Below are 19,567 nucleotides of genomic sequence, written 5' to 3'. Positions count from 1 at the left end.
GTAATGTAATATAATGTAATGTAATGTAACACCATTGCAAAATACAATAAATTAATAATAATGAGATGGAGATGGAGAATCTCCAGTTTATCAGGGGCGGGGAAGGTGATGAACACAATAATGCATCACAAATAATAAATAATATAATATTCCAAAATGTGTATTACTACATTGTAGTATTACTACTTTAACTTGACAATTAATTTAATCAGAGAAACGGGATTAATGGATTAAATGTAATCTCTGATTTAAACTCCGAGACAGCAGGTGGCGCTACAAACACTGAAAATAAAAGAAGCAGAAGAAGAAGCAGATCACGTGATCGGTCTGCAGCGTGACGTGACATCAGCTGACTGCAGGCTGCAGGAACAAGAACAAGACGAACCTCGTCGACCTTCACGTCGTGTCTCCGGTGTCTGCTGCGTCTCTTCTGCTCCGACATGGCGAGTCAGTCTCAGGGCATCCAGCAGCTGCTGCAGGCGGAGAAGAGAGCCGCGGAGAAGGTGGCCGAGGCCCGCAAACGTGAGTCCGACGGGCGGCCTGCGAGCCGGAGACGGTTCCACAAGGAACCACGGCCCCTCTGTGGTTCTCCTGGAATCACGTGCTTTTGTTTAAATGTAGTTTATTCAGCTCCTCTGTCAGGTCAGATCAGAATGTTTAATGTTTAATGTTTAACTGTGATAGAGACCTTTTATGTGAGTCCTCAACTTCAATATCAAGACATGAAAATATAGATTATTATTATTATTATTATCATTATTATCATTATTATTATATATTATTATTATTATCATTATCATTATTATTATTATTATCATTATTATTATTATCATTATTATTATCATTATTATTATTATTATTATTATTATCATTATTATTATTATCATTATATTATTATCATTATCATTATTATTATTATCATTATTATTATTATTATTATTATTATAAGGTCATTCACATACATTCGAATGGGGTTTGATAGATATATTTGATTTGCTAAATTACACATATACCTTTATGCAGTTTTCTTTATAAATAATGTTCCTACCTCAGATCTTGACTGTTGTAATTGTATAATTTTTTTTTATATTTGTTTTCATTTTCTTTCTTTATTTCTCTGAACAAGTTGTGAAAACGTTTAAATGATTTATTCTGTAATAACTCTAATGCTGTTTAACTATCATCTTATTTATGGTTCTTTTCTGCTCATAAAGGTAATATATATTTTTAATGTTCATGTGTCCAGTGCTGATGTCAATGAGTCAGCCGCTGAGCATCATGGGATATGGGGACCACATCATGTGATAAACAGTCATAGAGAACTCATGGGTCAGATCTGACTTCAGTAACCGATCATATAACCTGTGATCGCTGCACAGACACGTGTGGACAAAATATTAGAAACACCTTCAGTATAAAGCTTTACATTCTGTAACAGCAAATATATAAGTATACATTTATTTTTGTCTCTTTCTCTGCAGGTAAGAACCGACGTCTGAAGCAGGCGAAAGAAGAAGCTCAGGCCGAGATCGAACAATATCGACTGCAGAGAGAGAAAGAGTTCAAGACCAAAGAGGCTGCTGTACGTACACCGCACAATACTAATACTACTAATACTACTAATACTAATACTAATACTACTAATACTACTAATACTAATACTAATACTACTAATACTACTAATATACTACTAATACTACTAATACTACTAATACTAATACTAATACTAATACTACTAATACTACTATACTAATACTAATACTAATACTAATACTAATACTAATAATACTAATACTAATACTACTAATACTACTAATACTACTAATACTACTAATACTAATACTACTAATACTACTACTACACAATACTACTACTAATACTACTACTACACAATACTACTAATACTAATACTACTAATACTACTACTCCTACTACACAATACTACTACTACTACTAATACTACTACTACTACTAATACTACTAATACTACACAATACTACTAATACTACTACTACTACTAATACTACACAATACTACTGTTTCTTTTTTTTATCAACACTTAGCCTCATTTTATTAGATTTTTTTTCAATATTAACAAATGTAACTGTTTAGTTTTCCTACATTTGTTTTATTAATATTCTAAATATATTCATAGTTTTCTCAGTTCTTAATGTTTAACTTACTTTAAAGTTTAATATCTTCCTCTTTACTAAAATCTCTTGTATAAATATTTTTTATACTAATACATTTTATAAATTAGGGACATCTAGTATTTTATTTAACATTTACGGTAACTTTTTACCTCATTTATTTTTATATTTTAATTTTAAAATAATTGACTGTAATGTCTATTTTTAATATTTTATCTGACTTGAGCTGTTTCTTTGTTATTTTTTAATGTTTCGTACCAAAATATCTTTCTTTTTTTTTTTTACGTATTGTTTTTAAAATATTTTTCTTAATGTTTTTCCGCCCTATATTATTGTTTATATTATGTTATTTTAGCAGATTTTTTCCCAATTCTTCCTGACATCTATTTTCTTAATTCATATTAAGGCCCTCGGTTCTCATGGCAACAGCGCCGTTGAGGTCGACCGGGACACGGTGGAGCGGATGGGTCTCATCCAGGCCAGTTACCGGGGCAACCGTGAGGCGGTGCTGGGCGAGTTGCTGCGCCGCGTCTGCGACATCAAGCCGGAGTTCCACGCAAACTACCGTGTGGCAGGCTGAGGGGCGTGGCCTGGGTGTTAGGGGCGGGGCCATCAGCGCATGTGGGCGGGGCAACCATAGGGGGCGTGGTCGTTAGCGACATTAGCTTCGATCAGATTTACTTCCTGGTTTCGTTTAAGTTTTTGTGACTCAAAAGTAATTCATCGGAAATTTTCCCCAAAACGAAAAGTTTTATTTCGAAGCTGCGAAGTTCCTCTCTTCCTGTTTTTCTGCTCCGAGCAAAGACGTTGATAAATGTTGTGTTACTGTGTTGATGTTTACGAAATATTTATATATAAATATATTTCTTTAAATCTTTCCCTGAATCTAACAAAGTAAAAGTCCTCCTTCACTGTTTCTCCGTGAGGTTTCAAGAGAAAATCATCCAATCAGGTGTCGGCTAAAAGTAAAATAAAATAATAGATGAATTAATCTAAATGGAATGAGAGTTAATGAGCTGAGTGGTTGTTTTCCTCTGAAGTCACGACTCCGTCACGACTCATCTCTGTTCTCAAACCTGATTGGCTGGAGAAAATGAAAAGGCTTTTATTGTGAAACTCTTGTGCATTTCCAGTTTTTTTGTGGTTGTTTCTTGTGTGTGACTTTATGACTTCCTGTTGTTCTGATGACTTCCTGTTGATGTTTGTGAAGTTATGATGATGATAATATTAAACTGAATGTTGATTGGCTGAAACTGTGATGCTGCTCTTTGATTGGCTGAAATGTATAGATTAAACAAGCAGGTAGACGTCACCATGAAGGGGCTCCTATGGGAGGAGGCCCCTCTGGCAAAACAAATATATTATAGAATATAAGATAAGAACTTTATTAATCCTGTAGGAAATTCTTGTGCAAGAGTTTTAAAGATTACAAGAGAAGAACACTAAAAAAAATAGAACAAAAATAAACATAAATGAACAATAGAATAACAATTAAGTGTAAAGAAATAATACTGACACCATTGCAAAAAGAACACAAAAGCAATAAGAGTAAGATATATATATATATATATACTTTAATCTTAAATAGAAAAAATAAAATAAAACAAAGACTAAATACAAGAGTAAAAATAGATCTATGGAAGCTTAAGTAGAAAAAACTAATATTAAACATGATATTGAGTTATATTATTATAATTGTTCTCAGAATTGTATAGAAACTTCATATAAAACAGAAACAAAGCTCTTTATTTTACTGTTTATAAGAAACAAGTTTGAGTTTCTTTTTGACGTTTTCTTCTCGTGTTATGTTTGTTTATATGTTAAAATAATAATTCAATGTGATCACATTTTAATAAATGTCTCTCCACTTAATGAATTGTTATATTATACATATATATATATATATATATATCTATATATATCTATATCTATATATATATATATATATATATATATATATATATATATATATATATATATATATATATATATATATATATCTATATATCTATATATATATAGATATATATATATAAATAAAGTTTCTTCTTCCTGTCTGGTCACCTGACTCTTCACTCCAAACACCCGTGACAACGTGGCTCTATCTTAGCCCCGCCCCTCAGCCCAGGATTCGCCTTCCGATTGGTCCAAACTGGCCGTCCCGAAGTGTCTACGTCAGCTCCTATTGGCTCCTCCTCCGTTACCCTGCGTAGTGACGTCATCGCGCAGGGCAACGGAGGAGCAAACAGCACCGACGGCGAAGAGGAGAAGCTGAAGAGACGACCTGCTTTCTTCTCCTCTTTTTCTTCTTCTTCTGTTTCTTTTCTTTGTTTCGGAGCTGAAGCGTAGAAGAAGAATCCCGGAGGACCTCAGGTGAGCGACCCTTCCACGTGTCCATGTGTCATGTGTCCATGTGTGACCTCTGAGGCTGAAGGTTTCAGGCATCCATGCACACAGTGACGAGCAGGCGTGAGCGGGGATCGAACCTGTGGCTGATCCAGAACAGGGACGGGTTCGTTGTGAGTTCGGCTTGTACCTTCTCCCCCTGCAGAGTCCTGGTTCCATCAAACCCTCACCTCTAACACCTGGTGCAGGTTCCTCTGCTGAGAGAGGAGCACTGGCTGGCAGGTCAGAGGTGACAGGGTGCATTCTGGGAAAATAAACCTCTTTATGTGTCTGTTTTCTCCTGAGTTCAATCAGTAAAATGTCTGGCAGAGGAGGAGGACAATGAAGACAGTGTGAGGAAGAACAACAAAGAGCTGGCCGGACAGCAGAGAGGAAAGAGTGACGCTGACGGGTCACATGTGAAAACAATAGTGGAGTCTGATCCAAACCAGCAGGCAGGGCTGTTCTAACAGGACGTTCCAGACATGAAGGAGATTCAAAGTGCGTTACAGAAACAACACATACGAGCATTCATAAAGCAGCCACAAAGTAAACAATCGAAATGAGAAGATGTTAAAGGACTTAACGGATGTAGAGGCTGAAGAACAGAGTGTTGACCTCCGCTGACCTGTAAAGTTAATTACAGATCTGTGCTGCGTAGAAACGTAAAGCCAGATGATCTACGGGCTCTATGTGTTTAATAACGGAGCCCAAACCATTCAGAGCTTCTGTGTGTTCTAAGTGAGGACTCGGCCGCAGCGTTCTGTATGGTCTGCGTTATGATCATAACACTGTGAGGTGATGATAATCCACAAACATCATCTTCATCGTCGTCCTTTTTGCAGAAGTTAACGTTAAAGACTTAAAAAAAATCACAGAGTGAAAATTGACCCAGTGTGGGTTAATACATGGACCCGGTACCAGCGGGACCCAGTAAACACATCAGGACTGTAGCTCCGATGATGAAGCTGATTCTGGACGACTGATGGGTCCAAAGTGGTCTGTTCTGGTCTGGGTCAGTTGGACCTGGTCTGTTCTGGTCTGGGTCAGTTGGACCGGGTTCTGGGTCTTTTCCATTCATGCACTTCTCCAAGAAGAAGCTTCAGCTGGACTTTATCTCAGGTGTGGTTAAAAATCAGCCAATCAGAGAGCAGGGAGAGAAGCTGGATGAAGTTACCAGGTGAAGGGACATTGGAGCTTTAAAAGTTGTCGATAAAGTTTTTAATAAGAGTTGTAAATGATGAGCGACACCTGATATTGATCAAAGCTTTGACTGCAGAGAGGTATTGATCAGATTCATGAAGTCCAGACGTGTCCACCAGTTTTATCAAACAGTTACTGTTTATTCAAATTAACTTTATTTAAACGCAAGAACAAAAAGAAACAATGGATCTGTTGTGAGCTGATGTTCTCGCTCATCACAGTTTGATTGATTGACATTAAAAAGCGCTGCGTTCCATTCAGGTGAGTGGAGCCGTCGTTACCTTAACGAGGCTCACCTGTGTTGTTTCTGTCGTTTATTGAAGGATCAAGAGGAACACGGGTGAGTTCTCACGTCTGAACGTAGAACAATAAAACAGAGGAACAATAAAAGAAGCTTAAGAGATGAAAACAGACAAAGATAAAGACGTTAAAGATGAAGGAATCAGCTGATCGAATAAACTCGTCATTAAAGACTAAAGAAATCACCCAGTGACCCGACTGATGGTCCAAAGCGGTCTGGGTCAGTTGGACCGGGTTCGGGTCACTTCTCCAAGTCAGGTTTTGCAAAGTTCAAAACAGTTCCAGCTTCACCTGCAGAGTCCTCATTCCCACAAACGCTCTCCTTTATGAGCCGGTTTACGCTGATCTCTGCCGGCTGCATGTGTTGCTCTGGAATAAATGATGAAGATGTAGATCTGGTGTTTTAAGAAGAGTGATTGGTTGATGCAGGACGCAGAGCTTTACAGGATAGAGAGGCAGGTTTTTCTGTTCTTTGTGGAGTGAGCTAGCATCATGGGAGAGGAGGCGTTTTTTTCTCATAAATTCTATAACTTTAAAAAAAGGTGGAGGAAGAGAAACTGTCACGAACAATGAAGTCAGTGTGAGACGGAGAAACAGAAAGCTGGACGGACGTCAGATCCGTGACAGTGATGAGTTGTGATAGAAGGCCGACATGCCAGATGTACAACAGTCGCGTCTGTTCCCGACAGGTGCTCCTCCTCCACCTGATTTATAGTCATGGTATTTATGAGGAAATAAAAACAGAAACCTTTCCTTTCACGCGCTATCTCACACCAGGAAGCACAAATAACCAGACTGTCAGAAAACATGCAAATGTCATGCTTCCTCGCCTGTAACGCCATCAACCGCTCACATCAAATCCACCAATCTCTGTTTCCTTTAAGACCAGATCCCCTTTAAATCTCCGATTGATTCTAGTGTAACACATCGATGTAAACCAGGTCATAAGAGGTGAATGAGGACACTGCAGGTGAAGTAAGAAAGATAAGATAATCCTTTATTATTTTTTTCAATAACTGCTGAAGATAATACAAGTTTCTCCTCAAAATTGTGTAACGTTATTATGAAATCATGACAGAATTAGCTGGGTAGCTAGCTAACTAGCCAGCAGCTAAATGAGTAAAACTTAACATCTTCATGCTTCTTCTACACAATGTAGAAGCTAGCTAGCTAGCTAGCCAGTCGTCTGCTGGTTGACCTGACGTTTCCATGCATCAACGCTGCACTGGCCAAACAAAGTGCAATCTCCCCATCTCTTTAATAGTTTAGATTATTTAGTATAATTGTCTTAATCAACAGTCAAAAAGTAAGAATTCTAATGTTTTTATCTAACGAAATATTCTAGTTTAATCCATCTTTGTGGGCGTTTAGCTTTTCAAAACAAATATTTTCACTGTGGAAAAAACCCAGTTTTCCCTTCCCTTCTCATTTCTGTTAACGGAGCGATGTAGCAGCAATCTAACAGCCCCATGAATTCATACGACATTAACAAGAAATCCTAGTTTTTTTGATTATCTTTAGGATTTTACTGATACTTATACTCTTATCGGTTCTTTTTTATTATATTTTGAGGGAAAAAAAGACAATCAATTCAGAAAATAATCCACATTTCTTTATTATTCTTGTATGTAAACAAATATTCTTTCTTGAGCAGCAAAACAAAATGTTCCAAAATCTTGTAAAACTCATTCTCAGCTGTTCAATAATCTCATTGATGATCTTTCATTGATGATCCTGTTCTTCTGATCAGACTAACGTTATCTGCAGTGGCCGAGGATGGACGGCTGATCATTTCTGCAGACTGATGTTCTGCTTGTTGTCCAGATGTTGAGATAATTAAACATTTTTATTTGGTCCAATCAGGACGAAGCAGGCTGCAGTAATTGAACACTGTTTTATTTATTTATTTATAAGTAAACTAATTAAAGCTTCCTGATGTCACGGCGACCTGCAGTCTAAAGGTGAGACATGTGACATCACGTCTCGTAAACTGACCCCAGAACAGTGAGTGAAGTTCAGCTCAGAGTCAATCAGTGACACAGGCGAGCAGGTCAAAGGTCAGACACGTTGCTGACTCAAGGGTTTAGCCTGCCACTGCTGCTCTCTGATTGGCTGATGAGACGATGCACAGCTGCAGGTGTCAATCAGGTTACAGACTAAAAACTGAGCTCAGGTCAGATTTATTTATCTCTATTCATGATAATCAGGACATGTTTCATGTTGTTTAACGGACGAAAGCTAGTTAGCTTCTGAATGCAGGACTGCTTGGCTTCACACGGCTCCGACTCCATCGTTAAGTATTCTGACAACACGACCACCTGTCTGAGTCCACCTGGTCTTGTTGTGAGTTTGATTGACCTGAACCAGGTGAGGGGTGAAAGGTCCTGGTCCTCTTCAACACGTCAAACTGTGTGAAACGTCAAGTTCATAAAATCTGACCTGAGACCTGCTGAACTCCTGTAAACTGATCCTGAACGTTACAGGTGTGATAACAGGTGAGGGGTCAGAGGTCAATCTGCTCGTTTAAATCCACAGCTTTTCATTGGCTGCCAGAAAGACTCCTCACAGCTGATAGGAAACAGCGTGGGAGCTGATTGTCTGGGAAGCACGCTAGTGCCTGATTGGCTGACATCGATCCTGTTATCAGTTTTCATTGGCTGTTAAACTCTCTCTCTCTCTCTCTCTCTCTCTCTCTCTCTTTCTTTCAGACAGTCTCTTCAGTGCTCGATCGCCCCTCGCTCTCTGCTCTCCAGGTAAGAGATTCTACTTCCTGTCTCTGTTTTAGATTTTTAAAAGAACTTCAGCTGGACTTTATCTCAGGTGTGATTAAAAATCAGCCAATCACAGCGCAGGGAGAGGAAGCTGGATGAAGTTTACCAGGTGAAGGGACATTGGAGCTTTAAAAGATGTCGATAAAGTTTTTAATAAGAGTTGTAAATGATGAGCGACACCTGATATTGATCAAAGCTTTGACTGCAGAGAGGTATTGATCAGATTCATGAAGTCCAGACGTGTCCACCAGTTTTATCAAACAGTTACTGTTTATTCAAATTAACTTTATTTAAACGCAAGAACAAAAAGAAACAATGGATCTGTTGTGAGCTGATGTTCTCGCTCATCACAGTTTGATTGATTGACATTAAAAAGCGCTGCGTTCCATTCAGGTGAGTGGAGCCGTCGTTACCTTAACGAGGCTCACCTGTGTTGTTTCTGTCGTTTATTGAAGGATCAAGAGGAACACGGGTGAGTTCTCACGTCTGAACGTAGAACAATAAAACAGAGGAACAATAAAAGAAGCTTAAGAGATGAAAACAGACAAAGATAAAGACGTTAAAGATGAAGGAATCAGCTGATCGAATAAACAGAGAATAAAGTCACATTAAAACCAACGGATTCGTCAGAATAACGATAAAAGAGAATATTTAAATAAACAATAAGAACACAAACATTCATGTAGGAGTCAGATATTCATTTTTATGCTTTTTGGAAGTTATTCCAGAGAACTATTGATCTGAAGGTGTATTTTTAGCTGTAACTGTTGTTTCTACATAATAAAAAAACACAGACTGTGTACTTTAGTACGGCTGCTACCCTTAAAAAGAAAGTACTATTTCATGTAGTACGCATTCAACCGGGACAAAACTACTTCATCATAACATGGGACCTTGAACTTTGACCCTCTTGTTCATATATCTGCTGTGCAAAGGATTGTGGGTAACAGATAGTGATGCAACGGATCATAAAACTCACGGTTCACTGAGATCAATATTGTCAGATACAGTATATATACATAGATACATTATAGCAGCTGATCAACAAGAATCCAGACTTTTATTATTTATTTCAATGCTCTGACGTCAGTAAACCATCAAAAATAGTAAATGTGTTTTGTTAAAGTAATTTAAAGTGGGGTTTTTTTCTTCATAAAAACACACAATTTAAATAATAAGGAAATAAAAGATTATAAGTATTTTTATTAATTAAAACAGATCTATTCATTAGTAGTTTTATTATACTCTTGGAGCTAGTGTTAGGAAGTTAAACATGATAATTCATCTCTAATATCTGTTTTATATTAATGTGAAAACATCTCCTTCAAACTACTGGATTTATTCTAGTTTATCACCAACACTACATAGCGGTGCTGCTAACGTTACTAGCTCTCCTCCTGTTAGCCATTAGCGGTGCTGCTAACGTTACTAGCTCTCCTCCTGTTAGCCGTTAGCGGTGCTGCTAATGTTACTAGCTCTCCTCCTGTTAGCTGTGCTGCTAACGTTACTAGCTCTCCTCCTGTTAGCTGTTAGCGGTGCTGCTAACGTTACTAGCTCTCCTCCTGTTAGCTGTTAGCGGTGCTGCTAACGTTACTAGCTCTCCTCCTGTTAGCGGTGCTGCTAACGTTACTAGCTCTCCTCCTGTTAGCCGTTAGCGGTGCTGCTAACGTTACTAGCTCTCCTCCTGTTAGCTGTTAGCGGTGCTGCTAACGTTACTAGCTCTCCTCCTGTTAGCGGTGCTGCTAACGTTACTAGCTCTCCTCCTGTTAGCCGTTAGCGGTGCTGCTAACGTTACTAGCTCTCCTCCTGTTAGCTGTTAGCGGTGCTGCTAACGTTACTAGCTCTCCTCCTGTTAGCTGTTAGCGGTGCTGCTAACGTTACTAGCTCTCCTCCTAGACAAATAACTCATCTTATGATGAAAGACGTTTAAACCGGGGAGTAAAAATATAAAATAAATACCCAGACTTCTAGATAACGTGACATTTCTGTTGTACAGTATTTGACATATATGTGTTTGGACGTAGTGAATATTTGTTCTGACTGAATAGTGAGGTCGTATCAGTGTTGGAACGCCCCCCTGAGGCTTCAGAGGTCATGTTGTTATCTAGTTATCACAGCGTTTCCCAACCTGAGGCTCGGGGCCTCACAAAGGTCCAAAGATGAAGTTATTAAGATACAACTAGTGTTCGTTCTGTCAGCTATTGTTTTCATTTAGTCTCATGTCAAATGTCCAAGTTTAGTTTTATCATATTTAGTTTAATGTTTAGTGTTTTTAGTCAAGTTCTAGTTGACAAAACATCTGGACATTTTAGTCTCAATTTAGTCAAAGTAAACTATTTTAATTATTTTAGTTTTATCACATATATTATATAGATTTTTTTTTCTATATGAACATTTTAAAGTAGCGCATTAGTGAAGATGAATACAAATACATTTAATTGATCAGCTTGTTTCTGTTTGTTTACTTTTACTAAAGTCTATAATATTTATAATAATCTCTGTTTAATAAGATAGATTTTAGAAGTTTTTTAAACATTTAAGTGTTTTTTGTCGACATTATTTCACGTTGATATCATCACAGTATTTAATCGTCTTAATAGTAGAAATAAAAGGTAGTTGATTGACATATATTGTCAACAGTTCTCATTAATTAAATATTAATGTTTTTTTACGTTGCATAATTTGCATCTTGATCCAACAGATTTCTATTCTCATTGTTTAAATTAAAGGAGAGCGAGTGGGCGAGAGACATTAAAAAAACAGAGAGAATTCAATTTATATTTGAACTCAAAGTGATGCTGACTCGACCAAACTGAAAAACAGGAAGTAAGTGTTGCCGACGGCGACCGCTGACCTTCTCTGTTAATGTTAATGGTGCTCTGATCTAATTGGCCGATGTCAGACAGTACATTGGAGCGCTCTGATTGGCTCGTCCTGCCTCCTGTAGCCTCGGGGCCCGAGAGCCAATCAGATTACAGCAGGACGTCTGCTCGTGATGTCAGGCTGTAACCACGGTTACGGTCACCCTGAGTGTTCAGTCCGTCTCGCTCTCTGGTGGAGTCGGCATCACTTTAAGGTAAGAATTATCCTGCAGGTTTTTATTAATATTTCCAGACACATCGGTTCCTGTTAACCGGTTTAATCCTCTTATTTTGAAGTAGATCTCTGAGTTGTTGTTCTTCGGCTGCACTTCATCAGCTCAGTGTGAAATTAATTCAGTCAAGTTGTCCTTATTAGCAGTGAATGATCAGTGAGCAGCTCCTGTTTGAACTCATTCATGCTCAGACGTCTGTCTCTGGTTTACTGTGATACTGAAGAAAACTTAAAAACAGCTTTTCTCAGGCAACTTCTGCAACGTCTCTCTTTATGATTTCTAAGAGGATTAACGGACGTTTATTCTGGAAGCACATCAGAGATAAAGATATCCTCTGAACAATATCATCAGTGTTTCGTGTCTGTGTGTTCTGTGAGTTCTGACTCTGAGAAGGAGAAGAGTGTCACCTGAGGATGAACCAGACCCCCCCCACCTCACTCAGTAACTTTAACTCTCTCTCTCTCTCCGCCTCAGAGTGTGAATCTAATACAGACAGAGATTAAAGTGATGAAGTCCATGAATTCACTTAGAAATCATTAAAAAAAGAAGCTGGCCAAACTCACTCCATCGCAGCAAGATGTCTCCCGTCCATCCCCCCCCCAAAGCATCATGGGAAGTGCTGTTCTAAAACTTGGAGTGATCAAATCGATGACAATGAGCTTGTGTCTTGCAGCGATGGACCACATGAACCACAGCGCCATGGACCACAGTGCCATGGACCACAGTGCCATGGACCACGCCCATCACACTATGGCCCCGCCCACCACCGGCGGACACGACCACGGAGGAGGAGGAGGGGGTGATGGGGGCAGTGGAGGACACATGGGGATGGTGAGGGGTTTATCACTGCCACGTGCTACATCACGCTAATATGACAAAAGCATCATAGTGGTTAACTCCTACATTTAGTGAAGACGATCTACAGGCACTGCTAGCATGCTAACACGATAGCCGCATACAGTATGGAGCTAACATGCTAACCTCTTGGTTGTCGTTGACCAGGTCATGACCTTCTACTTTGGCTACAACAACGTGGAGCTGCTGTTCACCGGCCTGCTCATCAACTCACCTGGAGGTAAAATTATATATATATATATATATATATATATATATATATATTTCTTTTTAAATATACACATCAACAAAAAAGGAGTATTAATGTGTAGTGTATGTGTGTATATATATGTTTATATAGAGAGAGATATCATTTTTCACTTTTTTCATATTACATTTTTAAACTTGTTAGTTTTTATTGACATTTTGTAATTTTTAGACTTTCTTGTGTCCCTTTCTTTACCTCTCTCTGTGTGTCAACATTAACCCCTCCCCTGTTCCCCTCTCGTCCAATCAGAGATGGTCGGGCGTGTATCGGTGTCTTCCTATTGGCCGTGCTGTACGAGGGGTTGAAGATGGGTCGTGAGACGCTGCTGCGTCGCAGTCAAGTCAACGTCCGCTACAACTCCATGCCGCTCCCCGGGGCTGATGGGACGGTGCTGATGGAGACACACAAGACAGTCGGGTAGATGGCTAACGCTAATGCTAACAACACTAACATACATAACAGATAGTGGTGGCACGTTAGCGACATGTTAGCGACATGTTACTGAAGTCACAGTCATGTGATGTAAATGTCATGTGTTCACTGTCAGCTCAGTGATTGACAGTCAGTGTTTGGAGGAGGCGGAGCTTCCTGTTGGACTAAAGTCCCGCCTCTCACGACTCTCTATCAGGTAACTGTAGAGTTCAGGTCCCGATTCTGGTTCTGGTCCTTTACCTGGTCCTGCTCCTTTACCTGCTGTTTGAGATGCTCTGATGAGACCAAAACAGATGATTGATGAGTTTTGAGGATGAATCATTAATGAGTATCAGCAGATTCTGATTGGAGCGTCTCAATACTTCCACCACAGGAAGTCTTTAACAGGAACTTTAGTGGTACATTTCGGTTTTTGGGGTGTGGTCATGCTAATCCTGAAGCTAATACAGATGCAAACATTAATCTGACGTAGAGAGATGATGTGGACTGTAATGCTAACACTAACTCTGCTAAGTGTATTTCATTTTTCTTGGTTTAAACATGGTGCATTAGCAGTGATCCTGCTCTACTAACATGATATATAATCTTATGCGGAAGCTAACAGTTGTGTGAGCTACATCCCGTGTTTAAGGGGACGTTTTTAAAGCTAACAACATAAAAGCTAACACTGCTACTAATACTAAATTAGCTTAACATCAAACTGTCCTGTATTTCTGTCGAGAGCTATGATGCTAATGTTAAAATGAACTGAAGTGCATCCGTGCTAATGCTAACACTAATAACAATTGCTGATGGTGCCAAAGCTATACACCTGTATTGAAGTTTTATATGATGAACGATAATTGCTAATGCTAAAAATGCTAACATCATGTTAATAGCAACATTATCTAAAAACGCTAACAGTGATGCTAACCCCTGTTCTCGCCCTCCCAGGCAACGGATGATAAGCCCCGCCCACTTCCTGCAGACCCTGTTGCACATCATTCAGGTGGTCGTCAGCTACTTACTGATGCTCGTCTTCATGACCTACAACGCCTACCTCTGCATCGCCGTGGCAGCCGGTGCCGGCATGGGCTACTTCCTGTTCAGCTGGCGTAAGGCGGTGGTGGTCGACATCACCGAGCACTGCCATTAGCTAGCGTACTCGTTAGCAATCTGATCGGGACATTTGATTTTCGCTTATCACAATCGCTAAGATGCTAACAAACACCTTCGCTCTATGTTAGTGCGCTAGCCGACCTGGAACTACAAACCCCAGAGCGTTAGCGCAGAAAACGAGACACTAAATTACAAATGTTACCCGGTAACCATGGTAACAGCTCGTTGTAGGTTAACTTGCACACTAACGTCTGTAGTTAGCGATTACTAAATCCGACGAGCACTTTCTTTGTCAGGTTCTTTTTCTGAACTCCAGCTGGTGGGCGAGCCGACCAATCACGGCTCAGATCACCTCAGAAGGTTCTGATTGGCCAAATCACGTCATACTGTCTTTTTAATTCCTTTTTGGTGCCATGACAACTGGCAGATTAGAGCTAGATGCTGTTAGCCAAAACGTTAGCATACGAAGCTCACATATACACTTGTGTCATTAGTTAGCATTGTTAGCTGCTAGTGAGAGGAGCCACCAATCAGAAAACAGTATTTAAACATTTATTTAGTATATAATTTATTAGAGAATAGATATTTTATAAAAGCTTTCATTTAGATCTTTTTATTTAAATGAAATTACTAAAAATAACATTCTTTGTTGCAGTTCAATAAAAACATCTTCTCCACTAAACATTGAGCCAAATTGATCAGAAAATGTATATTTTACAAATAACATAAGTTCCTATTGGTCTGCGAGCCAGCCAATCAGAGCTCAGATGTTTCAAGTATAAAACATAAACTTTTTCTCAGTTTTCTTTTAAAACAAATACGATCATGAAACTTCAAGCTGCTTCTTGAATCAAATCAAACTTTTTTTAAACCCATGTTGTGTTTTTTACGTCTTTCCTCGGCCACCGTCGGCCTTAAACCCGACACCTGTTGCCTTAACGTGTCGGACAAACGTCCTGATTCTTAAACTGACTGGAGGCCAGTGTTCGATCTTTAGGTGCTGCTGTGGAGACTCTGCTGGTTTCACTTTAGTACAACTTGAAAACACTTTACTTTTGTAGTTTTGTGAGTCTGAGAAGAAATGTGTTGTCAGTGGAGGTCAGAGTTCACCAGGAACAAACAATGATTTGTTAGGAAAGACCAAAAATAAAAGACAAGTAACCCTGAAGTCAACATCTGAACTGGTTCCTAACTCTGATTAACTTTGTCTTTCTGGATGAAATGGACCTCCATAGATATCATTGTGATTTATTGTGATTAGTTTGTTATTTTTATGATCGATTCACACTGACAGGTGGGCAGGGCTTACTCACTGGACCAATCAGGTTGCAGGGACAGAGTGCAGTTACTGGATTTTTATTCTAAACAAAATTTTCGACACAAAAATGTTAACCTAGGTTTGATCGGTATGTCTGCATGTGTCCGTCCGTGCAGTGTAGTGTGATTAGATGTCCACAGACTTTTGTCCGCATCCTGTCAGACTGGAGTCGAGGCTGAGTCTCAGTGTGAATCTGTTGATGTTGAAAATGAAGTTGATGCTTTCTGATTTAAAACTGTCTGTGAAGGATAACTGTTTATTGGAATATTAAAGTGTCTGAAAGATGTTTTAATTGTCACAAATGCTGGAAAAAAAACAGAATAAAGTTTATGAAGAAACTCGTTGTCGTATCGTCTTTACAGAACAAATAAAAAAATATTACAGTTGGTAAATAAGCAACCACACATATACTGAAATGTGTTTCTGTATTATCAGTAATTTTACTTCTGGTACATTAAGGATATCTGATGCTTTAACTTGTGTTCATTTATCAAAGTTACATTCTGAATGCAGGTTTATTTTTTCTTGTAACAATATTTCATCATTTAGTTATTAATACTTTTACTTAAGTTAAAGATCTGAGTACTGCTTCCAGTATTCATGTTATTATAAGAAGTTAGAGCTGTTCTTCTGCTGACCAGTAGAGGCAGTAATGAGCTATATTGACCAGTAGGGCAGTAATGAGCTATATTGACCAGTAGAGGCAGTAATGAGCCAGTAGGGGCAGTAATGAGCTATATTGACCAGTAGGGGCAGTAATGAGCTATATTGACCAGTAGGGGCAGTAATGAGCCAGTAGGGGCAGTAATGAGCTATATTGACCAGTAGGGGCAGTAATGAGCTATATTGACCAGTAGGGGCAGTAATGAGCTATATTGACCAGTAGGGGCAGTAATGAGCCAGTAGGGGCAGTAATGAGCTATATTGACCAGTAGGGGCAGTAATGAGCTATATTGACCAGTAGGGGCAGTAATGAGCTATATTGACCAGTAGGGGCAGTAATGAGCTGTAGGGGCAGTAATGACCAGTAGAGGTAGTAATGAGCTCGTCCTCCGGAAGCAGAGAAGAAGAAGCAGGTGGATGTTTGTTGTCTTCGACCTCACAGGACGAACGTTCCTCTTTAGATCTTTTCTCTTCTTCTTCTTCGCTGGTGTCCGGTGACGTCATGGCCTTCGACGGACTCGGGTTCCGCGGCGACCCGCTGTACGGGCCCGGTTACCCGGCGAGGAGCGCCGCCGGCCCCGCGGAGCTGCAGCAGCATCACTGGGTCACGTCGCCGCCAGACATCCCGGGCAGCCGCAACCTGCACCCCGCAGGCCCGCAGGCCCCGCAGGCCCCGCAGGCCCGCGGCCGGCGGCGAGGCCCCAAGGCCCGGCGGAGCGCCTGCTGGTGAGTCAGAGGACCGCAGAGGGGCTAGCTAGCATGCTAATGTATAATGCAAAGCGATGCTAAAGGGCTAACGGCTAACGTCTGCTAGTCAGCTAGCTAGCATGCTAATGTACAAGGCAAAGTGATGCTAAAGGGCTAACGGCTAACGTCTGCTAATCAGCTAGCTAGCATGCTAATTGTATAATGCAAAGTGATAGTAAAGGGCTAACGTCTGCTAGTCAGCTAGCTAGCATGCTAATTGTATAATGCAAAGTGATAGTAAAGGGCTAATGGCATATCTGTCTGCTAATCAGCTAGCTAGCATGCTAACTACACAATGCAAAGTGATAGTAACAGGCTAAATGCTACATAGCTAACGGGAGGTCTGCCTGCTAATCAGCTAGCTAGCATGCTAACTATACAATGCAAAGTGATAGTAAAGGGCTAATGGCTAACGGCATGTCTGTCTGCTAATAAGCTAACTAGCAGACAGATATGCCGTTAGCCTGATGCTATCACTGTTCATAGCAGGATAATTTTACAATGAAACATGTCAACAAGAAACACTGAAGGCTAAAGAGGCTAATGCATCATGTTAGCGGCTAGTTAGCTTGGAGGCTAATCCCAGAGGAAGTAAGATGTAAACAATGTGATTAACAGTGACTGTATTCATGCTGAGCTGTTGTTGTTTCTTGCAGAGCAGCTCAATCGATTTGCAGGATTTGGAATCGGACTCGTCAGGTTGGAAATAAAATCCTATTAAATAAATTAATTAATTTCAGAATAAATGTCTCTAATTAAATCTGTCTGTCTGCAGTCTGTTCACTGAGAACGTCCTCGCTCATCCCTGCATCGTCTTCCGCAGACAGTGTCAGGTATCTGCTCACTTTCTTATCAATAACTGATCAATAATTAATGAGTCTCATCATGAGGACATGAAAAAAAATATTATTTTAGCTCTTTTTTTAAAGGTTAATTTGTAAAATAAAAAATTATGAAACAAATGTAAAAGAAATATACATCATATCAATTCATGTTTTTTCCCTCCTGCTGCCCTCTGATTGGCTGTTCGTCTCAGGTGAACTACCACGCCCGCTGCTATCACCTGACTCCGTTCAGCACAGTCGCCGTCATGTACACCATCACCAAGGCTCAGGTGAGAAAATAATATTTAATTCAACAAACATATTCAGACATATTCCACAACAGAAACACAAATGAAAAAATGAAAACATTTAAAACATTCCTATTTTATCTATAATTTAAAGGGAAAATGATAAAAGAATGTTTGTAAAATATATATATTTTTTAAATATTTAAATATGAAATAATCAATGACAAATATACATTTCCTTATTATATATTACTATTAATTGTAGATGAAGTTTTCATGGCAAAAGAATAGACTGTATTTTACCAACATTCAAAAATGAACTGTAAATACGTCACACATTATGTTGTGTAATACTTCTGATCGAGGATCAATAACATGTTTTTGTTGTTGTTCAGGGTCCGAAGGCCCTGTGGAAGGGGATGGGCAGCACCTTCATCGTTCACGGCATCACGCTCGGAGCTGAGGGCGTCATGAGCGAGTTCACACCGTTACCACGGTAACAACCACAGACTGTAGTATTTGTGTAGTTCCTCAGAAATATCACTTTAGTATTACAGTAATAATACTGTATAGTACAGCACAGTATTCCTGTAGTATTACTGTAGTATAACAGATGTTTTCTGTCTGTAGGGAACTTCCTCACAGGTGGAGCTGGAAACAGCTGACTGGACATTTACTGCTAAAAGGGTCAGTTCTCTTCTTCTACTGATTTATTTAATGAACTTATTTCTTCTTCTACTGATTTATTTAGTCAGTTCAGAACCTCCTTTACATTTAACTCTCGCTGTCTCTCTCTCTCTCTCTCTCTCTCTCTCTCTCTCTCTCTCTGTCTCTCGTGTGCAGGTTAACAGCTGTGGTGGCTCTTCCTTTCTACTGTGCCAGCCTCATCGAGACCGTCCAGGTGATTATTGATTATTTCAATGTTGTTAATGGAGCTCCGATCAGCTGCCTGGTTTAAGCTGCTGTTATTTGACCAATGACCAACAATAAAACGTCCACATTCAAGTCAAGTGTTCTGTGTAAAAGTAAAATAAAGAAGAAACAAAATAATGTAAATGAAAACTACTTTTCTGTTTTCTTTTACATTATTTTATTATGTCATAAAACTTTGTTCCACAAAATCAATGTCATCGTTTCATCTCTGCTTCAGCTGCGTCACCATGACAACCTGCATTATTCAAAGTAAAGTAGTAGTAGTAGTGTAAAATGACTGTCAAAGACATTTATTTGAT

General features: G+C 39.3%; 3 protein-coding genes across 3 annotated transcripts in view; all 3 read left to right on the top strand.

The window, feature by feature from the left end:
- The first annotated feature begins 309 nt into the window (after nucleotides 1–309).
- Nucleotides 310–3,403, top strand: atp6v1g1 (ATPase H+ transporting V1 subunit G1). Its single transcript, XM_054612982.1, has 3 exons — nucleotides 310–522; nucleotides 1,482–1,582; nucleotides 2,557–3,403. Exons 1-3 carry the CDS (start codon nucleotides 441–443, stop codon nucleotides 2,728–2,730), a joined length of 357 nt encoding a protein of 118 aa, XP_054468957.1. The 5' UTR covers nucleotides 310–440; the 3' UTR covers nucleotides 2,731–3,403.
- A 934-nt stretch (nucleotides 3,404–4,337) lies between these two features.
- Nucleotides 4,338–16,191, top strand: slc31a1 (solute carrier family 31 member 1). The gene is made up of 6 exons (XM_054612986.1): nucleotides 4,338–4,523; nucleotides 8,747–8,791; nucleotides 12,577–12,734; nucleotides 12,906–12,978; nucleotides 13,257–13,422; nucleotides 14,371–16,191. Exons 3-6 carry the CDS (start codon nucleotides 12,579–12,581, stop codon nucleotides 14,570–14,572), a joined length of 597 nt encoding a protein of 198 aa, XP_054468961.1. The 5' UTR covers nucleotides 4,338–4,523; nucleotides 8,747–8,791; nucleotides 12,577–12,578; the 3' UTR covers nucleotides 14,573–16,191.
- Nucleotides 16,192–16,881: 690 nt separating this feature from the next.
- The window catches only part of slc25a46 (solute carrier family 25 member 46), a 4,642-nt gene continuing 1,956 nt past the window's right edge, over nucleotides 16,882–19,567 (top strand). The window contains 8 exon segments of the mRNA XM_054612971.1: nucleotides 16,882–17,161; nucleotides 17,163–17,242; nucleotides 17,920–17,962; nucleotides 18,039–18,096; nucleotides 18,300–18,377; nucleotides 18,731–18,831; nucleotides 18,966–19,022; nucleotides 19,179–19,236. Of these exon segments, the coding sequence (XP_054468946.1) occupies nucleotides 16,893–17,161; nucleotides 17,163–17,242; nucleotides 17,920–17,962; nucleotides 18,039–18,096; nucleotides 18,300–18,377; nucleotides 18,731–18,831; nucleotides 18,966–19,022; nucleotides 19,179–19,236 (744 nt within the window). The 5' untranslated portion in view covers nucleotides 16,882–16,892.

Source organism: Anoplopoma fimbria, chromosome 14 (assembly GCF_027596085.1).
Source record: "Anoplopoma fimbria isolate UVic2021 breed Golden Eagle Sablefish chromosome 14, Afim_UVic_2022, whole genome shotgun sequence".
NCBI classification, from domain to species: Eukaryota; Metazoa; Chordata; class Actinopteri; order Perciformes; family Anoplopomatidae; genus Anoplopoma; species Anoplopoma fimbria.
Note: the sequence above shows the minus strand (reverse complement) of the source record. Positions and strands in the feature narration are given on the sequence as shown.

Excerpts from the sequence above, each read along its gene's own strand:
- atp6v1g1 (XM_054612982.1), top strand. The coding sequence starts at position 441 with ATGGCGAGTCAGTCTCAGGGCATCCAGCAGCTGCTGCAGGCGGAGAAG. Across the intron at positions 523-1,481 it reads GGTGGCCGAGGCCCGCAAAC|GTAAGAACCGACGTCTGAAG; the intron begins GTGAGTCCGACG and ends CTTTCTCTGCAG. Across the intron at positions 1,583-2,556 it reads TCAAGACCAAAGAGGCTGCT|GCCCTCGGTTCTCATGGCAA; the intron begins GTACGTACACCG and ends ATTCATATTAAG.
- slc31a1 (XM_054612986.1), top strand. The coding sequence starts at position 12,579 with ATGGACCACATGAACCACAGCGCCATGGACCACAGTGCCATGGACCAC. Across the intron at positions 12,735-12,905 it reads GTGGAGGACACATGGGGATG|GTCATGACCTTCTACTTTGG; the intron begins GTGAGGGGTTTA and ends GTCGTTGACCAG. Across the intron at positions 13,423-14,370 it reads GAGACACACAAGACAGTCGG|GCAACGGATGATAAGCCCCG; the intron begins GTAGATGGCTAA and ends TCGCCCTCCCAG.